This window comes from Mizuhopecten yessoensis, unplaced genomic scaffold (assembly GCF_002113885.1).
Source record: "Mizuhopecten yessoensis strain PY_sf001 unplaced genomic scaffold, ASM211388v2 scaffold2711.2, whole genome shotgun sequence".
Lineage (NCBI taxonomy): Eukaryota > Metazoa > Mollusca > Bivalvia > Pectinida > Pectinidae > Mizuhopecten > Mizuhopecten yessoensis.
Window position 1 is genome coordinate 259,446 of NW_018485984.1, and position 21,437 is coordinate 280,882.

The following is a 21,437-nucleotide window of genomic DNA, read 5'->3' on the forward strand; positions in this document are numbered from 1 at the left end:
TCATTCTATAACACCTAATACGAATAATTGTGTTAGCAAACATTCGTAATAGAATCATATGCATACATCCAACGTTGATACAGTGAATGATAAATGATTATCAAAGGAAAATTCCGGGGAAAGAAGCATGCATGGAAAATCATTGTTAGGTCCTCACCGGCAATACATGTAACTTACATCTGTAGAAAATATTATATATGGACTATATGAATTTATAAAAGCATGCGTTGTCTATTAGCGGAGGTTGTGTTGCAAATTTAACAACCCGACCATCATTATATAACATAAAACTTATTTTAATAAAAATATAACTATACTCAAATACAAAAAAGCCGTGCGCACTACAATATCGGGTTTCGGATCCAATTATAAAATGAATTTAAGAACGAATTATGGAAAATTAAAGATACTGGCATAAATATCTAGTTTTCCTAAAATTGCATTTATAGTAAAGAAGTGTTGTTCTAATCTAGAAGTGATATTGTGCTGATAAAGAAGTTGTTTTAAATAAGATTTTATGTTTAAAATTGAGAAATTTACTCAACTGTTTATTTATTTTTTTAAATATATTTTAGGAAGTCGTTGTATTTGAGGTTTTCTGTTAATAGAAATATATTATTATTTTACTGACGATTTTATATTTGCAATATATATAGAGTTGTATTACTGGTGGTAACAAGATAAATTATAATGGCGTGTCGATGGAACGCATATGAGCCATTCAAATATATATTCAAATATAAATATATTCCAACGTCATGTAATTGCAAGTATGTAGATTCCCCCAAGCTGTGTGTGTATCTATCATTCTCCTACTTCGACGAAAACTACGTGTGATGTGAGCACTTCAATGACACATATCAGTTATGTTCTCATTCTTAAATCTCATTCACCGATACAATCTAAAATGGAAAACGACATTTTTATTTAAAGGCAAGAATTGCATGAAAGCTGACACCCACAGTTTCTATGAATCTATATTTTAAATTGTTGAATAGCCAGTACCAAGCAAGTGACTGCGTTTTTTTTCTGTAAAACATAAAATTCCTGCTCAGTAGCAGTGAATATAACAATGAAAATAATACAAACATCGACGAATTATTTGTGTTATCCATAACTATTATCACACTTGATATTTGTTATCGTGGTGTAAAATCATAAAACGAAAATTTTCGTTTAATTATTTCAACCAATTTTTGATATCGGTATCCTTTTTGTATTAATGACATAATTAAATGGTTGCTTAAATTTTGCGTTTTACAGAGCATGGAAATGTCGTTTTTTTTAGCTCGAAACTATATTTCAAAAAAGATCGCATATTTTGATATATTTCTTTCGTTTTCATTATTACTTTAATATTTTTTGTCGCTATATTTTTTTTCATTAAAAATTGTTGCATTTAAAGTTAACCATATGTGCAGCATTTTCTTATTTTCTTTTCTTTCTCTAGTATATATTATTTCATTTATATTTACTCAACTAATATCGCCATAGCTAATCTGCGATATGTGGAACCCATAGGCAAAACTTGTAATACAAAAATAATAGTAAAGACAATTTTTATCAAAAATGTTTGATATCATTATATTTTGTAAATACTCCATATCCTTACTTTTACTACAAGTAGTTTTTATATTTATGGCATCAACAAAAAATAACATAAAATTCGAAATAATTTTGTTAAAAGGGTTTTAACGCCGGTATGGCTCAATCTTTTTTGCATCTCAAGAAATTCAAAATAATATTCATAATATATGAATAAGAACTAATTGAATAAATATTAGGATATAAAAGAAGTTACCTTATATGGAAGTGAACAAACGGTGTAGTCACATGATAAATATGCGTTTATCCTATCATAGCGCACTACAGAATATCAAGCAGAAGTTGTTATGAAGTCAGGTCAGGTGCACCCTCACTAATTCGATATATAATACATAATACGGCATTAATGTTTGGAACATTTATTCTTTTGTTGTATGATTCACTCAGCTGTTACTAGCAGTTAACGCTTTACTTCTATGGTTGTTTTAATATCTGATAAAATAAAAACACTGTAGAAAAGCTAAACCTATCAAACTTTATCATTTGTTTCTATAAAACATAAACTGTGCAGAAAAAAATAATGTATTTCTTCAATTTATCACTTTTTTGAAATTAATATCAGCTTACAATATTTGTTTTATCACGTTTTATAGAATTTATTTAGTTCAAGAGTGAACAAATTGTATGGCTTGAAAATTAATAGCCCAGCATTTGCCATACAAACCAATATTTCAAAATATAATTGCGGTTTTTCATTACGTGTTTTAAAAGCTGTGTATATTTGTATGGGCAACTAATTAACGAATCGATAATAAATAAACTGTTATTTCGTTTCCATCTCAAGTCGCGAAAGTATTTATATAACGCCGGAAAAAATGTTTTCATAATTCCGCGTTTACCTGGATTTCACATTTTTTATTAAGATATTTTTTTTGGAAATAACAACGAATATGACTTTTTCATCAGAACTTAATTTATATATGTACCATTAAATAACAAAGATTTTCAGCGACAGAATGAAAATGATTTACGACATATCGAAATATACATAAACGAATATCTCAACCGTTCCTATTACATCTGTATCAACGAAAATATCTCCACTTTAACAATAAAATAAAAAATGTAATTGAATGTAAATCAATATCACTGTCGGGCATGTAGGCTGTAAAGACACGATAAATACCTATATATTTTTTCACGATGAGGTGGTACATTGGCGATACACAACACAAAACCGCATTATACTACTTGAGCGTCAATACGAGATCTGTAATTGGCCATAGACATTGCTTTATTGCCTTTTTCGACAGTATACCACTTCTCAGGCCATCTTAATTATCACTGACAAATATTTACTGCCACCCGTTTTTGTCCAATTTCTCATAAACTTGAGTGGCAAAGGCGACTAAGTGTGCTGTTTTACGACAGAAAAACATAAAATTTGTCAAAGATTATTGAGCGTCAAGAACGTGAACTCAAGATCAAATTTCATGACCACTACACGGCCATTTTATATGGTCTGATATTCTGTTTGTTGGGTATTAAAATACTCATTAAATATACCACTCAGGTCCGAGGATCCCGGGTCGTTACACACCATATTAGCAGAGTATTGTTCCGAAGGGTAATCAGAGTCAGAGCTGTGGTGGCCGGCTAACGTTCGTATTGACGTTTCGGTCGAGAGTTGGCGAGAGTTCATTACGTGATTAACGTCCTGCGAGTAACCCTCACCATAATTGATACCATAAAGTGAATTTGATGAATTCTGTTCCATACGATGAGACAGCTGGGGATATGTCGGTTGCTTTGCCATATAACCGCCGTTATGGCTACCATGTCGGGTTGCTATGCTATTGTTCTCAGATGGCGCTACATGGTTATATCGAGATGGCGGCTGCGTGTAGGAAGTCTGACAGTGCATTCCGGTGTTAACTCTGTATTGGTATAATGGACTAATGGATGCACTGTGCTCGTTGTTACCGAAACCGTCACTGGCTACTGGAGAATGTGCTGTCTCATTATTCCATGAATCTGCTGCAGCCAAACCACTGGTACGAAACTGAATGCTGGGAAATGAATACACAGAGGACGAACCACGCATGCTCCGTTTCATGTTGTTACCATAGTTATTGTTGTTTAGGGAATCAAATTGTCCGGAATTGTAGTTACCCATATGTTGCTGTTGCTGAAGTGAAGAACGACCAGAATCGGTTTGCTTGACTTCAGTTTGTCCCATTCTTGTTGTTTGGTACGGGTATGGAGACATATTAGCCATATCATGGGGTTTTGTTGGAGGAAATCCTGAGTTGTAGTGTAATGGGGCCGTCGTGTATCGTGTTTGATCCATGTATGTATTACCGTAAGACCCAAAGTGTTGAGACATCGTGGACAAATTTTCCGTTCCTGGACAAGCATCAAGGCGACCCTTGTTATTTGTATAGCCATTCTCATGTCTATTTCTACTCGCACAAACATCTCGCTGAACCGGGCTAGACTTAAGAGACGACGATGAGTATTGGGGAGTTCCGTGACTCATATCAGGATTAGAATTAGTTGGGTTAAAATCAACACAATTAGAGACCAGAGATTTAATAGAGCTAGGAGGCGTACTACACGGTAATAATACAGGCGAATACTCTAATCCCGTCCTACCTGTCAAAACTTCACTTGACACCTCCGTAACGTCATCAAGCACATGCATCTTCGAATCGTCCAAGCTATCTTTACTATTCGAGATATTGCACGCACAGGCTGAATCAGGACTGTTAAGTGTTTGGAAGTCAAACGATTGAGCCGAGTGTTGATTTCCGTTGGGGTCGGCGGTGTCCTTTGATGTATGAGTTTTCTCTAAATCAATGACCTCGTCTGTCTCATTCACATTTCGATCATCAGCAATGTCTATTCCATTTGTTATGGTAGCATCTCTGTTGTTATCGTTACCCGGGGGTTCACTGTTTCCCTCGTCACTACTTCCAGGGGAGCTAGCCTTTAGAATATGTTCTAGTGTTTTTGTTTCGTTTCCATCAGAAGAATACTGTCCGTTGTTTTCCATGTTTTCGTGTTTACTTTCAGCATTCTCCAATCTCTCACAACTTTCTTCAGATGATGTAGGACTATCCATACCACAATCCATCGAAAATGATTTTGCGCCATTTTCCACTTTCTGCCTTTGTGACTGGGTTTGTCGTTTGTATTTCATCCGCCTGTTTTGAAACCAAACTTTGACCTGTCTTTCCGTGAGATCCAAAGAGGCTGCTATCTCAATCCTCCGTGGTCTACACAAATACTTGTTAAAATGGAACTCCTTTTCCAATTCCAATAGTTGAGTGTTTGTATAAGCCGTTCGTAGTCTACGTGTGCCGCCACTACCACTACTTCCGTTACTATTTCCACTTCCGGTTCCACCATTACCATTACTTGTTGGCGTCGTGGCATTTTGTGGATGGATCGGGACAAACTCGGAAGCTACAACGTAAAACAGAAAACGATATGATATTTTCAATCGAATTTAAAATCATGACTTAAATTGTGATCAAAATGATTCACCCTTCGTTTAACCCAGTAAAAGTATTTACGTAAACACTACATTTTTTGAATAAAAATGGCATGACCATGGCGAATTATTGTAATCACGGGATATTTATTCATCTACATTGCTCACAAATTACATACAGTACATACTGATAAAATGAACTCATAATAACAATTATATAAACTACTCTTTACCTCAGGCTTTGAAAGGTTAATACACTATATTTCGATTGCAAGATTTAATACATATGTTTATGCCATTAAATTTACATAATTGCTTTAGATATTCAATCAAGAAAAAAGGAAAGTAATGATAAAGTAATTAATCAAATGACAAATAAAACATATACTTTATATATTATATTTGTAATTTTGGGCGATTTTGCTATATTCTATCTTGTTTACCAAAAATGAAGAAGATGATTCAAACGATATAATTACAGTCAATGATAAAAACGATATAATAACAGTCAATGATAAAAACTTAAAAACCATTAAATAAATAAAACGTTGACTGGATAATGAATGCATTAATGTATTGATAAACATATTTACAGACTAACAAGGAACTAGATTGTATTTAGATGATAGAACCGATGGTCAACCACGACAAGTAGTTACATAGATACAATATTAATTTGAACTGATAACCAGTTATAACCAATACCACCTGGATATCGCGTATGTAAGTTTACTGTCACACCCTAGCTGAGACAAACGCGTGTGTAACCACATGTCAATCGCGTGTGTAGTTTTAATGTAACATCCTAGCTGGGACACACGTGTGTGTAACCACATGTCAATCACGTGTGTAGTTTTACTGTCACACCCTAGCTGAGACAACCGCGTGTGTAACCATATGTCATCCATGTGTGTAATTCTACTGTCACACCCTAGCTGAGACAACCGCGTACTGTGGCGTTATAAATAAACATAAATAATATGACGTCATATAAAAACAACACACTATTTGGAAACTATACAACTAATCACTACATGCGTATGAGATGAAACATCTCGATCCAAAGGTTTAAATAGTGCATCCACCACTTGGCAAGCTTGCCAATGATCAATAACTATTATAAACCGTCAGATTGGAGATTTCTGCTCCAATGCATTGACTAGCGACAGTATATATTCTTTTATCAAAAATACAGTGATCGTAGGTGAAATATACATACGGTCAAATACATAATCATCTTTACATCAGCTACTTCTTTCATACTGAATCTTATTGCCAAATATCTAAGTTTGGATAACAGCTCTACTCCTTGTTGTGAATATATATATAATATGGATACGGTTGAATATTTCTTGATAGTTTGTTAAAAACGCGTTTTGCTAATGAAGCATTTAGAAAATTGCACAAAACATATACAGGTCCTGTAGTGGTCAGCATTTCTGGCCTTATAGTTTGATATTTACATTGACCATCTATTGTAGTTCAATTGTTTTTGATATTAACGTAAGTGCCTTTCCATTCACACGGAAACTTTATAAAACAATTCTAGACGTTTTCATTTTAGCATCGATCTGCCGAGCTGCAAACAAAACGTCGAGACTTGATGAATAATTCTCATATGTCTTGGAAATGAATATCTATTTATGCACATACTCAAAACTTAACCCGAATATTCTCGAAAAAAGTCTATTGTCTTTATTCTGACGTCTACATAAATGCTACCATATAAGGTAATATGCTACATTATATGACAAGTTGCTTTCACTTAATGCAAAAGCTGCAAGATTTGACTATGTAACAAAACTATGGATAGAGTACTCATTTCAATAATGTTCTATAGATTCGTACCGAAACAGTCGTGATAAACCTAGAATAACTATGTTTTTTCTCAATAAAACTGTATTTATGAATACCTAATTTTATTAATAAGGATACTTTTGTAAATGTTAACATAAATATATTGTTATAGATATCAGATAATCAACATGTAACTAAACGCCTCGTTATATCGGCATCAATTACCAAGATAATATTGGCGTTTTTTGGCGAATGTGTAGCAATACACCGAAAAAGCCTTTAATAACAATAGTTGTTAAGAAAACAAGAAAACAGGACAATGGAATCTGTTTGCGATTATCGCGATTGAAAAAAAAAATCGTACTTGTACAAACTGTACAAGACGCGCACGCGGTTATAGATAAAAAGAAAGATGTATGTTAATTATGAAAAAGTAGCACAGTCCGTACATGTAAGTTTAAAGTATGACTCGTGATTTGAAAAACAACTAGATAGATTAATTCTTTATTCAGCATTAATATATATGATCCCACAGGTATTAAAAAAGGACGAATTAATCGTTCAAACTTTAAAATAAATCCGTTTTCATTACCATTTATCCAGTTTATTACATAGTCAATGATACATAACAATTATAATATGTATTAAAGATGAAAGATACTGTTATCGTAGATTCTCGATATTTTAGTATTATTGATAACTTAGACCGTATAGATAAACATATACCTAACCTAACAAACTGACTGTGTGGTACTGTGAAAAACATCTCATTATTTTTTTACGTCCCATCCCGACAGGCTTAAGACTACCTGAAAACACATAACTATGTGTCTGGTAGCAAAAGATGAGAATCCTTGGATTTGAATGGAGACCGGTTATCTATCAGAGAAATAATTATGTGTTTTCAGTTAGTCTACTCTTTAGATATTACTGATCTCCTTTCAAATCCAAGGATTCTCATCTTTTGCTAGCAGCCAATATGTGCCACCTCTACCATTCCTTTAATATTTCCTTTCATTTAATTAAGATAACCGTATTAAAAGTAAACAAATAAAAAATAACATTTGAATAAATATAATATAAATATGTTTTTGTCCATAATCTAATATCTTTTATTTTTCAAGCTGTAGAATAGTTTGCTACAGGTAGCCTCTGCGGAAGCTCTGTGTTTTTTTTAATACTGGGAAAATCTCTATCTTCTTTTTTAAAATGATGAAATATCATGAAATTGTCGCAGAACAAAAATATCTTGCTTTAAAGTTATTTAAAACCATTGAGCTCCTTCATTAACAGTTGTAAGCAAATAAAACAAGGTTAGACGCGTGCTTAGAATATTTGTGTTTCGTGCTGCTATATGTATGACGTCACACAGGAAATTGGCACCAGTTCGCGTGACATCTGTCAATGAGAATATATGATATTAATATATTAATATCTCGCACATAATTGAGATCGGTAAATCTACCAGGAATCTGTTGGTTTCTATATTTGGTCTTCAATTGTTGAAACATGGTAAAATAAACACAATGCTCGATGCAACAGTAACACAACATGTAATGCTGTGTATTGATTCAGATGGTCATTCGTTGAATAAATAGGTCAAATGATAACCTGAGGATGTGCGTGTGCTACAGAGTGTATGAGCTATCATCACTGCGGATATACAGTACGGCACAGGTGATACTTCTCGCTGATCAGGCATCGTACGTTGACCTATATATATATACTGTAAACCAAGTCGATATGGTACGGGCAAAGTACGCTGGAAACCTGCGTTATAGGTTCAAATACATATTTATACTTTACTTATCTGACTTACTACAAATCGCCAATGCACTTCGGTGCGAATATGATGTCTTTTTCAAACAGCTTTTCTTGCAAAAGCTTATAATTGTATAATATTTATGTATAGCGGTTATTAGTCAACAATGATGCAACAATCAAATAAAAAACTAATTTTGTATCTAAAAAAAAAATAATTGTTCTGAAGTTACGAAAAATTTGAATTTGGGAAATGTGAGTGAAAAGTTAAAAAAAACCACAGTTTTATAGTAAATCTCAGAATATATGGACAACACAAATAATGTTTACAAAATATGTTACTTCAAATTATATGCGCAAAATATTCATACTATTCGAGGCAGCGTTAACTTGTGTAGGCCAGTGATTGAACTGTTTATCGCGTTGCTGTGATATACAGTGCCAACTATGAAATGTTATCGCAATTAAAGCGCGATTCCGAAAATAACTGATATCAGGATATTATTGATAAGTAAACAAAGGTAAGTGGACGCGAGGTGTTGAGAAGTATGATCAGGAAAGGAAGTCAGATAGGCAGCGCTAGGTAACAACTGTTGACAGAAACAAAGGTGATATCTAAAGAAAAAGAGAAGGATGAGAGAGTCAATGAGAACGTCCACGACAGACAAAGGTTATAGGCGGTGTGATTGTCAATTTATATTGGCCAAGCTTTGACTTAAGGGCGTTGAGTATATGTGAATAAAAAAATAAATCAATTTCTGGTTTAAAATATAGAAAAACGTGTTGGATATATCGATATGAGTGATAGAGGTTAAAATATGTTTTGGCGGGGACAGACTTAGAGATAGCTTATCTATAAAAAGTACATAACACAAAAAGGCACGTGTAATCGAAATCAGGTTCGTATTTCCACATCTGATGCGTTTCCCACTTACACGTTTGCTATATGTAATCGCATCTGTAACCAGAGGCCACACAGGCGTTTAGGTAGCAACGTTCAATTACTCGTATGTATCAGTATTTTTGAAATGATCAGGTTATGAAATCCGAACTTAAATATTATTACGCGAAAGATTAGGTGTATATTTACTTAAATTCCTCCCATGTATCCCCGATAGACACACACGTTTAGTTGGCTGGGCGTCGAATCTATGGCCCGCTGAGTTACTCTTAGGTAGTATGTATCGGTAGCAGACCCTCCAGAAATATCCGAATGATAAATGCGTACTAGATCATATCGTTGTATTTCATTTGTGATAAAAAGAGTGCTGAGAAGAATTTCCTATTAATGATAAAAATGTAAATATAATCACAAAGCTCTGTCGAGTGTACGCCTGCGGTCTGACTGGTGTGAGCGCGTTACACAGCATCGCCCTTTTACTCATATAGGCTACCACACAAAGGCACAAAATCGAATACATTTCACTTCTAGAATTGAAATTGACAAAATTCATATTTCAGCTGACTCAGAGATACAGGGGTTCAAAAGGGGATATTTCTATACGACAGTTTATTTTGATATTGTATGTGTTCAAATTAAATAATTCAGTTCACCTGCTGCCTGACATCTTTCCTATTCACCGAATTGTAGATGATTTGTTCTTGAAATCAAAGTGAAATTTTGATTGATATTATAATTACTATTTACGCACTCGATGCGAAAGTTTCACATTTACATTATTTATGACATTTCATAATATATTGTCATTCATAAAACGATCTTCAAATCTTCAAATGCATATTGCGCTAAGCTAAAATTATACCCACGATTTGTGTTATAAACGTTTTAGTCATATGTATTATACAGCACATGGCGGTAATGTTGGAGCGAGACAAACCGCGGATTCATTTCTATCAATGGTTTAAAAAAACTAGAAATGTTCTGCTGAACAGAGAGGGTTTTAATTACAAACCTTCTTTGTTTGCAAAACATCTAGGTTACAGAGTGTTTTCTGCATCAGTGGTGCCCTGTTCACTTTCATGGTGGGGTACAATTAAGGGCAACTGATGACGGACCATGTGGTAGCTCTCACAGTCAATAAGTCTCGAATCCATTTGTTGCTTTTTCATATGAGGTACAGATTTTATACTAAAAATAGCTTATCAATCCATATAACTATCATATTAACTCACCTATCATGTTTTTGAATATACATTACCAGTTAAAGAAATTATTTTAATTAAGTCCTTGTCAATATTGTATAAATGCTACGCAGTCATTTGCTATGAGAAACAACATATCAATGCGATTATGCTATCTAGAAGGTTTCAATCCAATTGACACATATTTAATTATGAAATGTGTAGTTATAATTTCATAATTAATGACTATAGTTAATAACACTATCGGGTATATAAAGCTATTTAACAAGCTTGGTATCAATTATTGTAGTTATCTATAGTTTTGATCTTCATTCCACTAAACGGACGTACAACACGTATAGTAAACTGTTAAATATTAGAAAGTGAAGGCAATTGTTCAAATCCCCTGAGCTCCCCTTCTAATTTTCAAATCTTGCATCGGTGATCGTATCTTAGGTTTTGATCAGCAGCAGAGGTACACGTGCATGTGACGTCACACCATGACGTCCAGGTTAATTGTGCTACAGCATCACCATCTGCACCACAAAGACATCCTATGTGCAAAGTAAACATTCCTACCTCTTAGTGTGGTAGAACCTCCCCTCGGATTTCCTGTTACATAGTACAATGCTATTTGAACTATTCTTTAACGAAGTATTGTTGTACATGTATATATAACGATTTTCGTAGAGTTAGTGTTCTTTTTCAAATTAAATTAGTCTAATTATAAGTAATTTCTCAATATGATATTTTAAGGGATTTCTTCTTTTCCACTATTTGCATTCCGTAGTTTTATGATCCGTCGCAATATATCATGCATGATTCGATCTGTAAACCAATCATAATTTACACCAATACCTTTCTAAGTTACCTAGTAACATCTTCAACAAATCAAGGAGAAAACACCCTCAAAGACGATAGGACAAAACCGTAACTTAGAAGACACCGAAACCAGAAACCCCAGAAGAGTTCGCGTGTCCGATATGGCATGTCATACCGGTCCTTGTGTCTTTTTAATACATGCAAACATTTAGGTCACCAACGATCCAGGATATACTCAACAACAATATGATTCGGACAGAGTCAAAAAGTTCATAGCAAGATATCAGGTCATACCGACGACCATAAAATGTAGCCGCGTGTATCGAACCTCTCCCGGTAGAAAACCCTGTGTGCATAAAACAGTACATAACTACTCAAATATCAACCTAAATCTATTTTAAAATGGGTGTTTCTCTTTCTTTAAACACTTGTCTTATTGAATACCACAGGTAATATGCTCATATTTACACGTACCAGTATAATGGAATGGAAAATGAAGGACATAAAAGAACGCTCAAAACACCACGACACGAAGAATATTTTTGCAACTAAATGGCCCAATATTTTTTTTTAAATTCCATACTTTGCTTTTCTAATCGAACATACCTAGAACATTGTATTTCTGCTGTCTGATGACGTAATTTCTTGTATGTGATTTGAAAACTACCTGACAAGTTCTTCCATTGCACTTATAATCTCCAAATCCCGCCTGTCAGGGGACTTCATTTTGACACGTAACACAAGTAAATGGGGATTCAAAATCCCCGGAGAAAGGTTTATATCACAATAAAAGATGGTCGATAAGACCCATCACTCTTCATGTATAAAGTTTATTGTTTTCAGAACCTAATCTTCTGCATTTTCAATCAATTTTTTTCAGCATATTATTGTCTTATCTAGAATCATCGCTTATCAACGGATATCGATGGGTAACAATGAATGCATTGGAATCAAAGTTTTAATATAACTTATTAGTAACCGAATTCATGCACATGCACTAATAAGGTCACGCACAAAAGGAAAGTAGATGAAGAACAGGTCTAACATTTTTGGAAGGATACTTTAATCTTAAAGCACATTGGTCGCCTTCATCAACGGGCAATCGTCCAAATAAGCATTTTCTGCAGCACAATTGTAACATTTTGTGATCTGGGCTAAATATTTCAGCCTATAAACACTATGATTATTTATCCCACAACAGGATAGAGTCAAGAGTAGTTCATCCAAACATAAACGTTCCTAGAAGCGAAATATAGGAAAGTATGAATATAAAAAAAACGAAAAACAAATAAAGACATGCCTTCTGGCAGAGACAGCCGTAGTACTATTTGTTGATAGATAGTTTAAATTGTGAACAACAAACAGTCGTTTTATGTGAACAAATTGCAATTATCAGAACATTGCACAGCTATTGGGGAGACGTCTCTTGCGAAATAAATTGTTAATAAAACAAGGTATATAGGCAATAAATCTGCTAACGGGAGCGAAGGGGACGTATAACTGTACTAAAACACTACTTATCCTCATTGTTACAAGTCAGCTATCTACACAGTAAATCTCAATGTATTTCTAAAAATCATAGCAGCTTGACGTCGCCAATTGTGTCCCTCGGAGCGTGTAGAAAAACCAAGAGGTGTTCCACGGAGGTGGTCTCAGTGTTGGGTATCATACACTGTTCCAGGTGCTTGGGGCAAAGATAGTTTTACTAGATAGAATCGTTGTCGTTTTTTTCACGGGCTAAATATTTGTGTTTCAGACAACTTCTATGTACCTGGGCAACTTGACACTGAGAGCACGTCAGTTGTCATAGACGACGATACTAACAATCAAACAGTAATTTATACTTATCTAAAAATATACAGACAGTAACAAATACTACAAAGTCACACAGTTGCTTAGAACACAATGGTTGATCAAAAGGAACAGCAAAAACGAAACCAATTGACAATATGTTTCAACAAAAAATACGCTTCAGTAATTGCAAGCGATGAGCAAGTCGATGTACTATATTTGAACTCTTTCGCAGTTACTGCCAATTTTCAAAACATGAATTAAAACGCGACATTTAACCTGTTTATTTTCAACCCATAAATATGGGTTGATTATTCTTTTCCTGCATTTTTTTCATTGAAACAAAGGAAACGAATAGATTATAGTTAGTTATTGCCTTTCATTGGTACAGTCAATAGTATTTGAGCTGAGGTGCTTGTAGCTGACTATGTGTTATATTGTACCAAGCAAAATAAAACATAAGGTCAACTACAAGCACCGAGGAACGAACTATTTTATCCCATAGTAAGCAATGATATAACATACTCAAAATAATAAAACATAATATATCGATAATACACATATCTATACAAATGATATGAACAGATTGGAAGTGTATACCTAAATGGTAAAAAAATATATGTAATTTTATGGAAGAAATCATTTCGAAAGCGAATCTTCGTTTTTTATCAATAATATTTTGCACACTGGTAATACCTGTCTCTACATACCCATCATGCATTCCCTATTCATACACGATCATAATTGGGGGAGAGTTATTTTGATGAGCAGTATTTAGATTCCTTAAAATTACATTTAGGAGTAAAAAATGCCGATTAGCATGAAGATTACGGTTAATTATCATGGATGTGAAATGATATTGGTCAACAACGTAACAAACTTCTGATCTTAAATGTAACAATAAAACATATTTCGAAAGCATGTACTGTATAAAATGTATCATATCGTAATGATTGTTTTTCTGAAATTGCGTTTTAACAACCAGGACACAGTGACGTCGTCATGACAACCACATCACCGTAACAATTCAAAAAGTGACAATATTTTTATCATTTTTGGTTTCAACATTGATTAGGGTGAAGCAACCAATAATTTCTAACCAGAAAAGAATTCCTATTGGATAATGCATTAAAAATGTGTGTGCTACTAGATAATATATATAGGAAAAATGAATGCATCAATGTAATTATATTACCAGGTACAACATATGTGCTTAGACATCCGAGCGGACAACTCTGATGTTTTGCCCATTCGTTGATTATCTAAACAACTACACGGGACAGTTTAGTATGAAACATAAGTAGGGTGTTTGTAATAGATACATGTAAAACATGCTAAAACTGTTTGTTGTAGGTTTCTGTCAAATATGTAAAGGATATATGGTTAAATGCAGGACAAAAGATGCAAAGGATATTTGGTTAGGTGCAGGACAGAATATGTACAGGATATTTGGATGAGAGTAGGACAATACACGTACATGCTATTTGGTTTAATACAGGACAAAATATGTAAAGGATGTTTGATTAAGCACAAGACAACATGTAAAGGATGATAGATGTAGTTAAGAGTGAAACGTGAAAAGGTTGTTGTCATAGTTCAATGTAACGGTGGTTTAGTGACTATTTGTTTATTAATAATAATGTTTGTCCTTTGACTTCCAATTCAAGAACCTGCCAATCAAAGTTATAAATGGACCTCGGCCATACCTAATTAACATTCGCATTCGTTAGCTTCATAGTGATGGTATTATGTAGCCATGTTTCAATTGATCTATATCGTTGCATTTCATCTGAACCAGATCAGGTATAGGTGATATCAGGTGCAAGTTTCTTGTATTGAACGGATGTTTGTAAATTTCAGGAGCAAACTAATTTTGGAGTTTGTATAGGGTACTCTCTGTTTAATCAACTAGTTTTTACTGTTGTCGTTTAGAAATATTGCAGTTTCGTTGTAGAGTTCGTTCTTTTCTGATGTTGTTATGGAGCCATGAATTCCAAATATTTTGTTGCAGTTACGTTGTCCAGTTGCGTATGAGCTATTCAGCTCTGCTTTACTTTAAAATAAAATACTTTAATGTCAACACACAAGGACGATGTACGACTTTTGCACCTCTCCTTCTGTTTTAGCAGTAGTAAAGGCCTATTTGGATGTCTAACCTTTCGGCTGCTAGCTTCATCGATGAGTCCAAGATGGATGAAACAGCTGCACGGTGCAATAGAATTAATTTCGTTTTGTATACTGTATTTACAACCTATGTTAAAGGCGTTGTCCCATGTGTGTTTTTTAGTTTAATCTTTTAATACAGCAAGACAAAGACCATTCCCTGTGTTGCAGGTTCTGTTTTCTTATTAAAACAATTGAAAATAATGATTTAACGTCAACAAAGAAAAACGAAATGCGAACTGAATACGAAAAGACAAAGAGAACCAAGGACACACCAAGCCAGGCAGAAATACATGAACTTCTAAACCAAAAGCGCAAACGGTGTTGCATAGGTGTATATCTGAACCACATGTGGTTCTGTATCCGAATACTGTTGTCTATCAAATCAGTGGAGTTGTGCTGTCAGATGCTAACATTAATAATTTTTTCGTGTTTGTCACTTTTTCGTTTCTTTCATTTGTTATGAATACGTACTGCAGTTGCTTTATTTTCAGTAGTAGAGACCTTTGTTCTCTGAAGTACTACGCACATCATGGCGATCACACTATTGTGTACGTAGCTATAAACTAAAGAAGATGCGCTAAGCCGATGTTCTGTCGAGGAAAACATTTACCTACGGTAGACGACCTGGGTCTGTATTCATGAAACCGTTTTCATGCAAAAGCATACATTCTGGGCTCAAACCAACTTTCTTTTAACTCGCTTATAAAATCATATGTGTAACATTTAATCGGCATTCAAATTGAAATCTCTTTAAAATTCTTCCAAATCATAGACCAGATATTATGTTTAGATCTATTAATCACCGAAACAAGAAATTGGGCTTGAGCACGGTTCTGAGTGTGATCATGAGTGTGATCATGAGAACGGTTCTCTAAATACGGGCCCAGGTCAAATTCAACAGAAAATAATTAAACAGACGGCAGACATGTAATTGCGTTATTTATGATATTGTCTAAACATAATGATTTGAATCGGGTTTATGTACATATTACAGTGAGAGCTTGAACGCGCAGTTTAATCTACAAATTACATTGATTAAAGTTTATACTCTGCACACTTCTTGATGAAAGAAAGTGTTTAAATTTGACGTCATTAAATGATATGCAATTCAGTTTTTGGCACTCAAGATTAAATCGAATTTTCACATTACCGTTTCATATTTCTGCTTAATACATACAGAATCAAATCTGTCGACGAGTGGACCGTATCTAGCATCTCTTTGGATATCCAATATCTTCCACACAAACAGTTGTACATCACATATGGTTATCTCTGATAATTAGTAATACAATATTAAGCTACGTCCTTCCCTTGTTTAGTATGTATATTACGGAGAGGTTACAGCAGGCATCATTATACCAATTGAGCAACAAATGGTCTGATATAAGATACAGTTCCAGCATCGGCCTATCTACAATTTGTTACAGCCAAGGTTATACTTTTTAAAATTGATATCGATAACGATAATCATTAAATGATATGCAAATTTTCACATTTCCGTTTCATATTTCTGCTCAATATATACAGAATCAAATCTGTCGACGAGTGGACCGTATCTAGTATCAGTGAAGGTTATCCTGTTTAAAGATGATATCGATAACGAAACGTCGATAGTTAATATATAATTACCATGCCTTATATGTTGTATGATGTTGTCATATTATATGAATAACAGTCTTGGTTATTTTTTATATATAATTCGGAAAAAATCGTTTCACAATACTTGATAAAATATAATTACAATTATTTTAAGATGCATTCAACCCCAACCTGAATTAAGTTGAAAAATTATATAAATGCAATGCATTCAAATATATCGTATAAGCAATAAAATTAGATTTCATTATAAGACGTAAAGAAATATTTCAAATTTCGTACAGAAGCACTATCCACATATCACATAAACTGTATACTAGTTTTCTGTTCCTTCTTTGATTGTCCGATGAAATACTTGAAATACGGTCCCGACCAGAAATTACATAATTCGTTCACAAAAACAGATTCACCAATGAATAACATACAAACGTATGCAATTATACATAACATAAAAAAAGCAAAGGCTCGAATAACGGTCTATTCATCGTTCATTAAAATACTTGTGGTGAATTGATAAAAATGGAATCCCGAATCCTTCAGCATGTTGTTCGGCCCCACTAGAGAACTCCTGGCACACCTGTCCGAGGCCGACAGACGATGTGCTAGCACTGTCAGGATCACTTGTCTGTTGTATATAAATATGTATGCTCTATTACAAAATAATCCGTGCGTGCAAACATAGAAAAGGGAATACACATGGCTTTGTTTTGCAGAATTGCCTCGTAAAGATGGTGCAGACCTGCGAAATAACTTCCGCTAGGTGACGCCAACCCATGGGGAGTTACCCGCAGTTCTCATGGCTATGATAAGTAAGGCAATCTATACGAGTCAGAAGCATACATTTCAGTTTCTTGAGAAGACAACCATCTCTGTCGAATTATCTACTTTCAATATCATACGATATCGGTTCTCTGTTTTAATTAGTATTTGATTTTAAATAATTATAAAAATATCAAGTATGTTAGGAATTACATATCGCAACTAATCTAGTGAATGTGTTACTCAACTCCCATATAAATGTTTCAGTTTATGTCTTACTAATATTTTTTTCTGATTAGAAAACTTTTACACGAATTTCAATACAATTATTATAATTGCATTCAACTGTCCAAGTCACAAGAACATCAAAAACTATAAAACTAAAAGCAACAAAAACAGAGAGCATAAGCCTATAGATGACTTATGATTGACTACTAAATACTTTGGCAGTCACCTGGGTTTTGAGTTAGAAGGGTTTGAAGGTATTTTACAAAATTTTACTGTAACTTTTAGCTCTAATTGTAGAACACACATATAATAACAATAAATAATATACAGCATTTGATATAGAGCCCTATTTAGCTAACATAACCCACTCTAAAGCGCTTAACAGTACATAGATATACAATTAATTCAATTAGCATATATATTAATCAATACAATTTTGAGGAATTCGCAGGAGCTGCCTTATCAGGCGCTAACTACTAGTCCTATGCCACCTGGCTAATATCTCCCTATGTGTGTATGCCTGCGTGTGTGCTGGAGATGTTATGTGTTCTGTGTTTGTAGTGGGACCGTTCTTCCAACGGCTTCATGTATAGTGCCACCTCAATTGAATGCTACAGCACAGATACCGCAATATTCACCCGAGACCAAATTTATACTCCACCTAGGTTGTTGGAGTTGTATATGAAATAAATATTTTCTTTGAATGTTGATTATTAAAGTGTAATTATTTAAACAGATTTCACTCAATCAGGTTAAATGTGGCTCATGACTACCAAGAGACTGCAATTTCAACAAATATGGATTTTGTATAAAGAACACCAGTTACAAATAAGACCAAGAGAGGTGGAAACTATTTCGGAATTAATTCATTAAACATTAGGAGTGTGTATCAAATTTTGCATTTTCATATCGGTATTTATCTGGTATTCAAATAATCATAAAAATGCACTAAAATGGTATAGACTTACAAACTACATATGTTCTGATGATATCAAATCAGTCATATGTAAAGCATAGTTAGCTTAACTGCAGTATATCAAGCAACATAGGTTATAGTAACCCGATGGCCATCAGCTGAATTTAACGTCTTAATCAGACTTGTGAAATTAAAAGAAGATTGCTTACACTTTAGATGTGTTTTGAGAAGTATAATGACTGTTAACAATGTACCCTGCACATTGACATAACATGTTCACCTAGCTATGAACCAACCATTTCGATAGTTCGGTCATATTGCTATAATTTCAATAATTTCGCTTCAAATAAGGTTGCATCTGGCTGTTCATGAATAGTTTAAATGACGATGGTTTTTAATGCTGCATCGTCAATATCGTTTCACTGACGGTACACATGACAAAACATAGTGAGCTTAATGTATAATGATGATGATTTTTTATAATACAAATATACAGATGGCCAGTATTGTATGTTAAACTGATATGCAGATGCGACCTGTCATGTCAGACATACATATATACAATGGAATGATGACTTTTATGTATAAAATTCACTATCTGAATATCAATTCGTATTCAGTGTTGATATGTCAGTACACTTAAACAAGTATAATTTCAAAAAAGAATCTTTACCATTTAACTTATTACATGAAAATATTTTCAAAAACACAGTGATTGAGTTTGAAAATTCTTGATTTCACAAATTTAAAAGATGATAGACGAATTAAAAGAAGAAAAGAGTTGGCGATCTACAAAAAAAACCATTCTACGTAAACTGGCTGATAATAAAGGAAACAGGTTTTAGTATTGTCTCAAATGAATCTGTAGATATGCAGTTAAATGTTTATTTAATTTTATGACTCACTTCCAGTAGAATATAACCTTGTGGTAAATTTTAAATATCAACACTGTTTGAAATCTACAAAACGTATGGGGAAATATGAATCGGAAGCGATGATCAAACACTTTTATGTATGCGATATTAATAATATAGTGGGACTGTTTTTCGTAATTGGGTACTTTGAAAGTAAAATGTGTTCGGGAAACCTAAAAAAGTATTGATCAATTGAAAATCATTGTAAAGGACTCACTGAATGACTCATAACGGACAGATGGACAGACGCACGGACGACGAAGGACACAAGAACGATTATATGCAACAACTATATCATAGACTGTGCAATATCAGAATATGCGCACTTATACAATTACATTCTGTTAAAAAAATCCTTGTTTTTTTCTCTCAATGTTTTGCAAGATTTTCTTTATAAAGCCAACATTGCTAAGGACAGCCAGTGCCATTAAAATGAGCTTTTATTCTTTGTATATATGTAATGACTAAACAGCATTCATGATGCGATTAGAACCAGTATTCATTTGTCTTGAGGTAAAAGGTTAAGGTTTAGTTTGCAATAATGCACAGATTTGTCTACCATATAAACATGCATATTTAAATAAGCTATTTGCATATTTCATGAATGTGTTACGTGTCTAGTTAAGTCAATGCCATGTCATAGAGGTGACCTATCAAGGTAAACAACTTCCCGCTCATTTATCTTTAGGAGGATAAATTTGAAATGCACAAGAAGATGACATAATTATATATGGTAATGCTTTTAGACTAAAACTTAGCCAAGGTAGTAAACAAGATGATTTGTGTTGCGTTGTGAAAAAAATACATATAAGAAACGTAACAACGATCTAGTTATTGGATAATTTCGAGTACCTACCTGCGATTCTTCTATTATAATACATGTCATTAGTAAAATTATCATGCCGAAAGTCATGAATATTGAGTCTTTTAAACAAATTGTGAATAAGCAAAACTATGTTAAACTTATCATTCAATAAGAATTGCTCAAGCTTCCTTGGTGTGTAACTCTTCTAGTCAGACGATACATGACGAGGTAGCATTATTCTTTAGTTTTCTTTATTATTTTTTTACGGATCATGGACGACGTCACGACATCTAAGGTAACAATAAATTGTGAATTGTGAATTGTGTTGTTTAACGACATCAAAACCAGAGGACGACGCAAAGCATTCATAGGGAAACCAAGAAAGCCAAGGCCAATACAGATGTAGCCGGTAACACGGATTCTGATAAGTACACACTGTCCAGGTACAAACAGAAAAGAAAAGAGATCACACTGAAAACCTCTACAAAGACAAGATTCCAACACAAACTTGACAAAAAAACGGGACAACTTTCTGATCACGTCATTTTCCTGCCATCCATATTGGATCCATCAAGGAACAATCCCATTGGGTTATTAGGTTACTGGTCAACACAACACACTTATACAGAAAACCCTGAGGATTAGACAAGCTCTGGATTAGCTAACCAATAGTAGCATGTAAGCTGCATAGACAGGCGATACTGAAATGTAACAACAGTATTAATGCAGCTTAATTCTTGACATTGAAAAGAAGAAATG

The 21,437-nt window shown here is 33.9% G+C and overlaps 1 protein-coding gene across 1 annotated transcript in view; it reads right to left on the reverse strand.

The window, feature by feature from the left end:
- Positions 1-1,731: 1,731 nt before the first annotated feature.
- Positions 1,732-21,437, reverse strand: part of LOC110445098 (uncharacterized protein DDB_G0283357-like) — a 40,421-nt gene continuing 20,715 nt past the window's right edge. Inside the window, exon 2 of the mRNA XM_021489490.1 lies at positions 1,732-5,013. Coding sequence (XP_021345165.1) covers positions 3,059-5,013 — 1,955 coding nt within the window. The 3' untranslated portion in view covers positions 1,732-3,058. The remainder of the gene's footprint in view (positions 5,014-21,437) is intronic.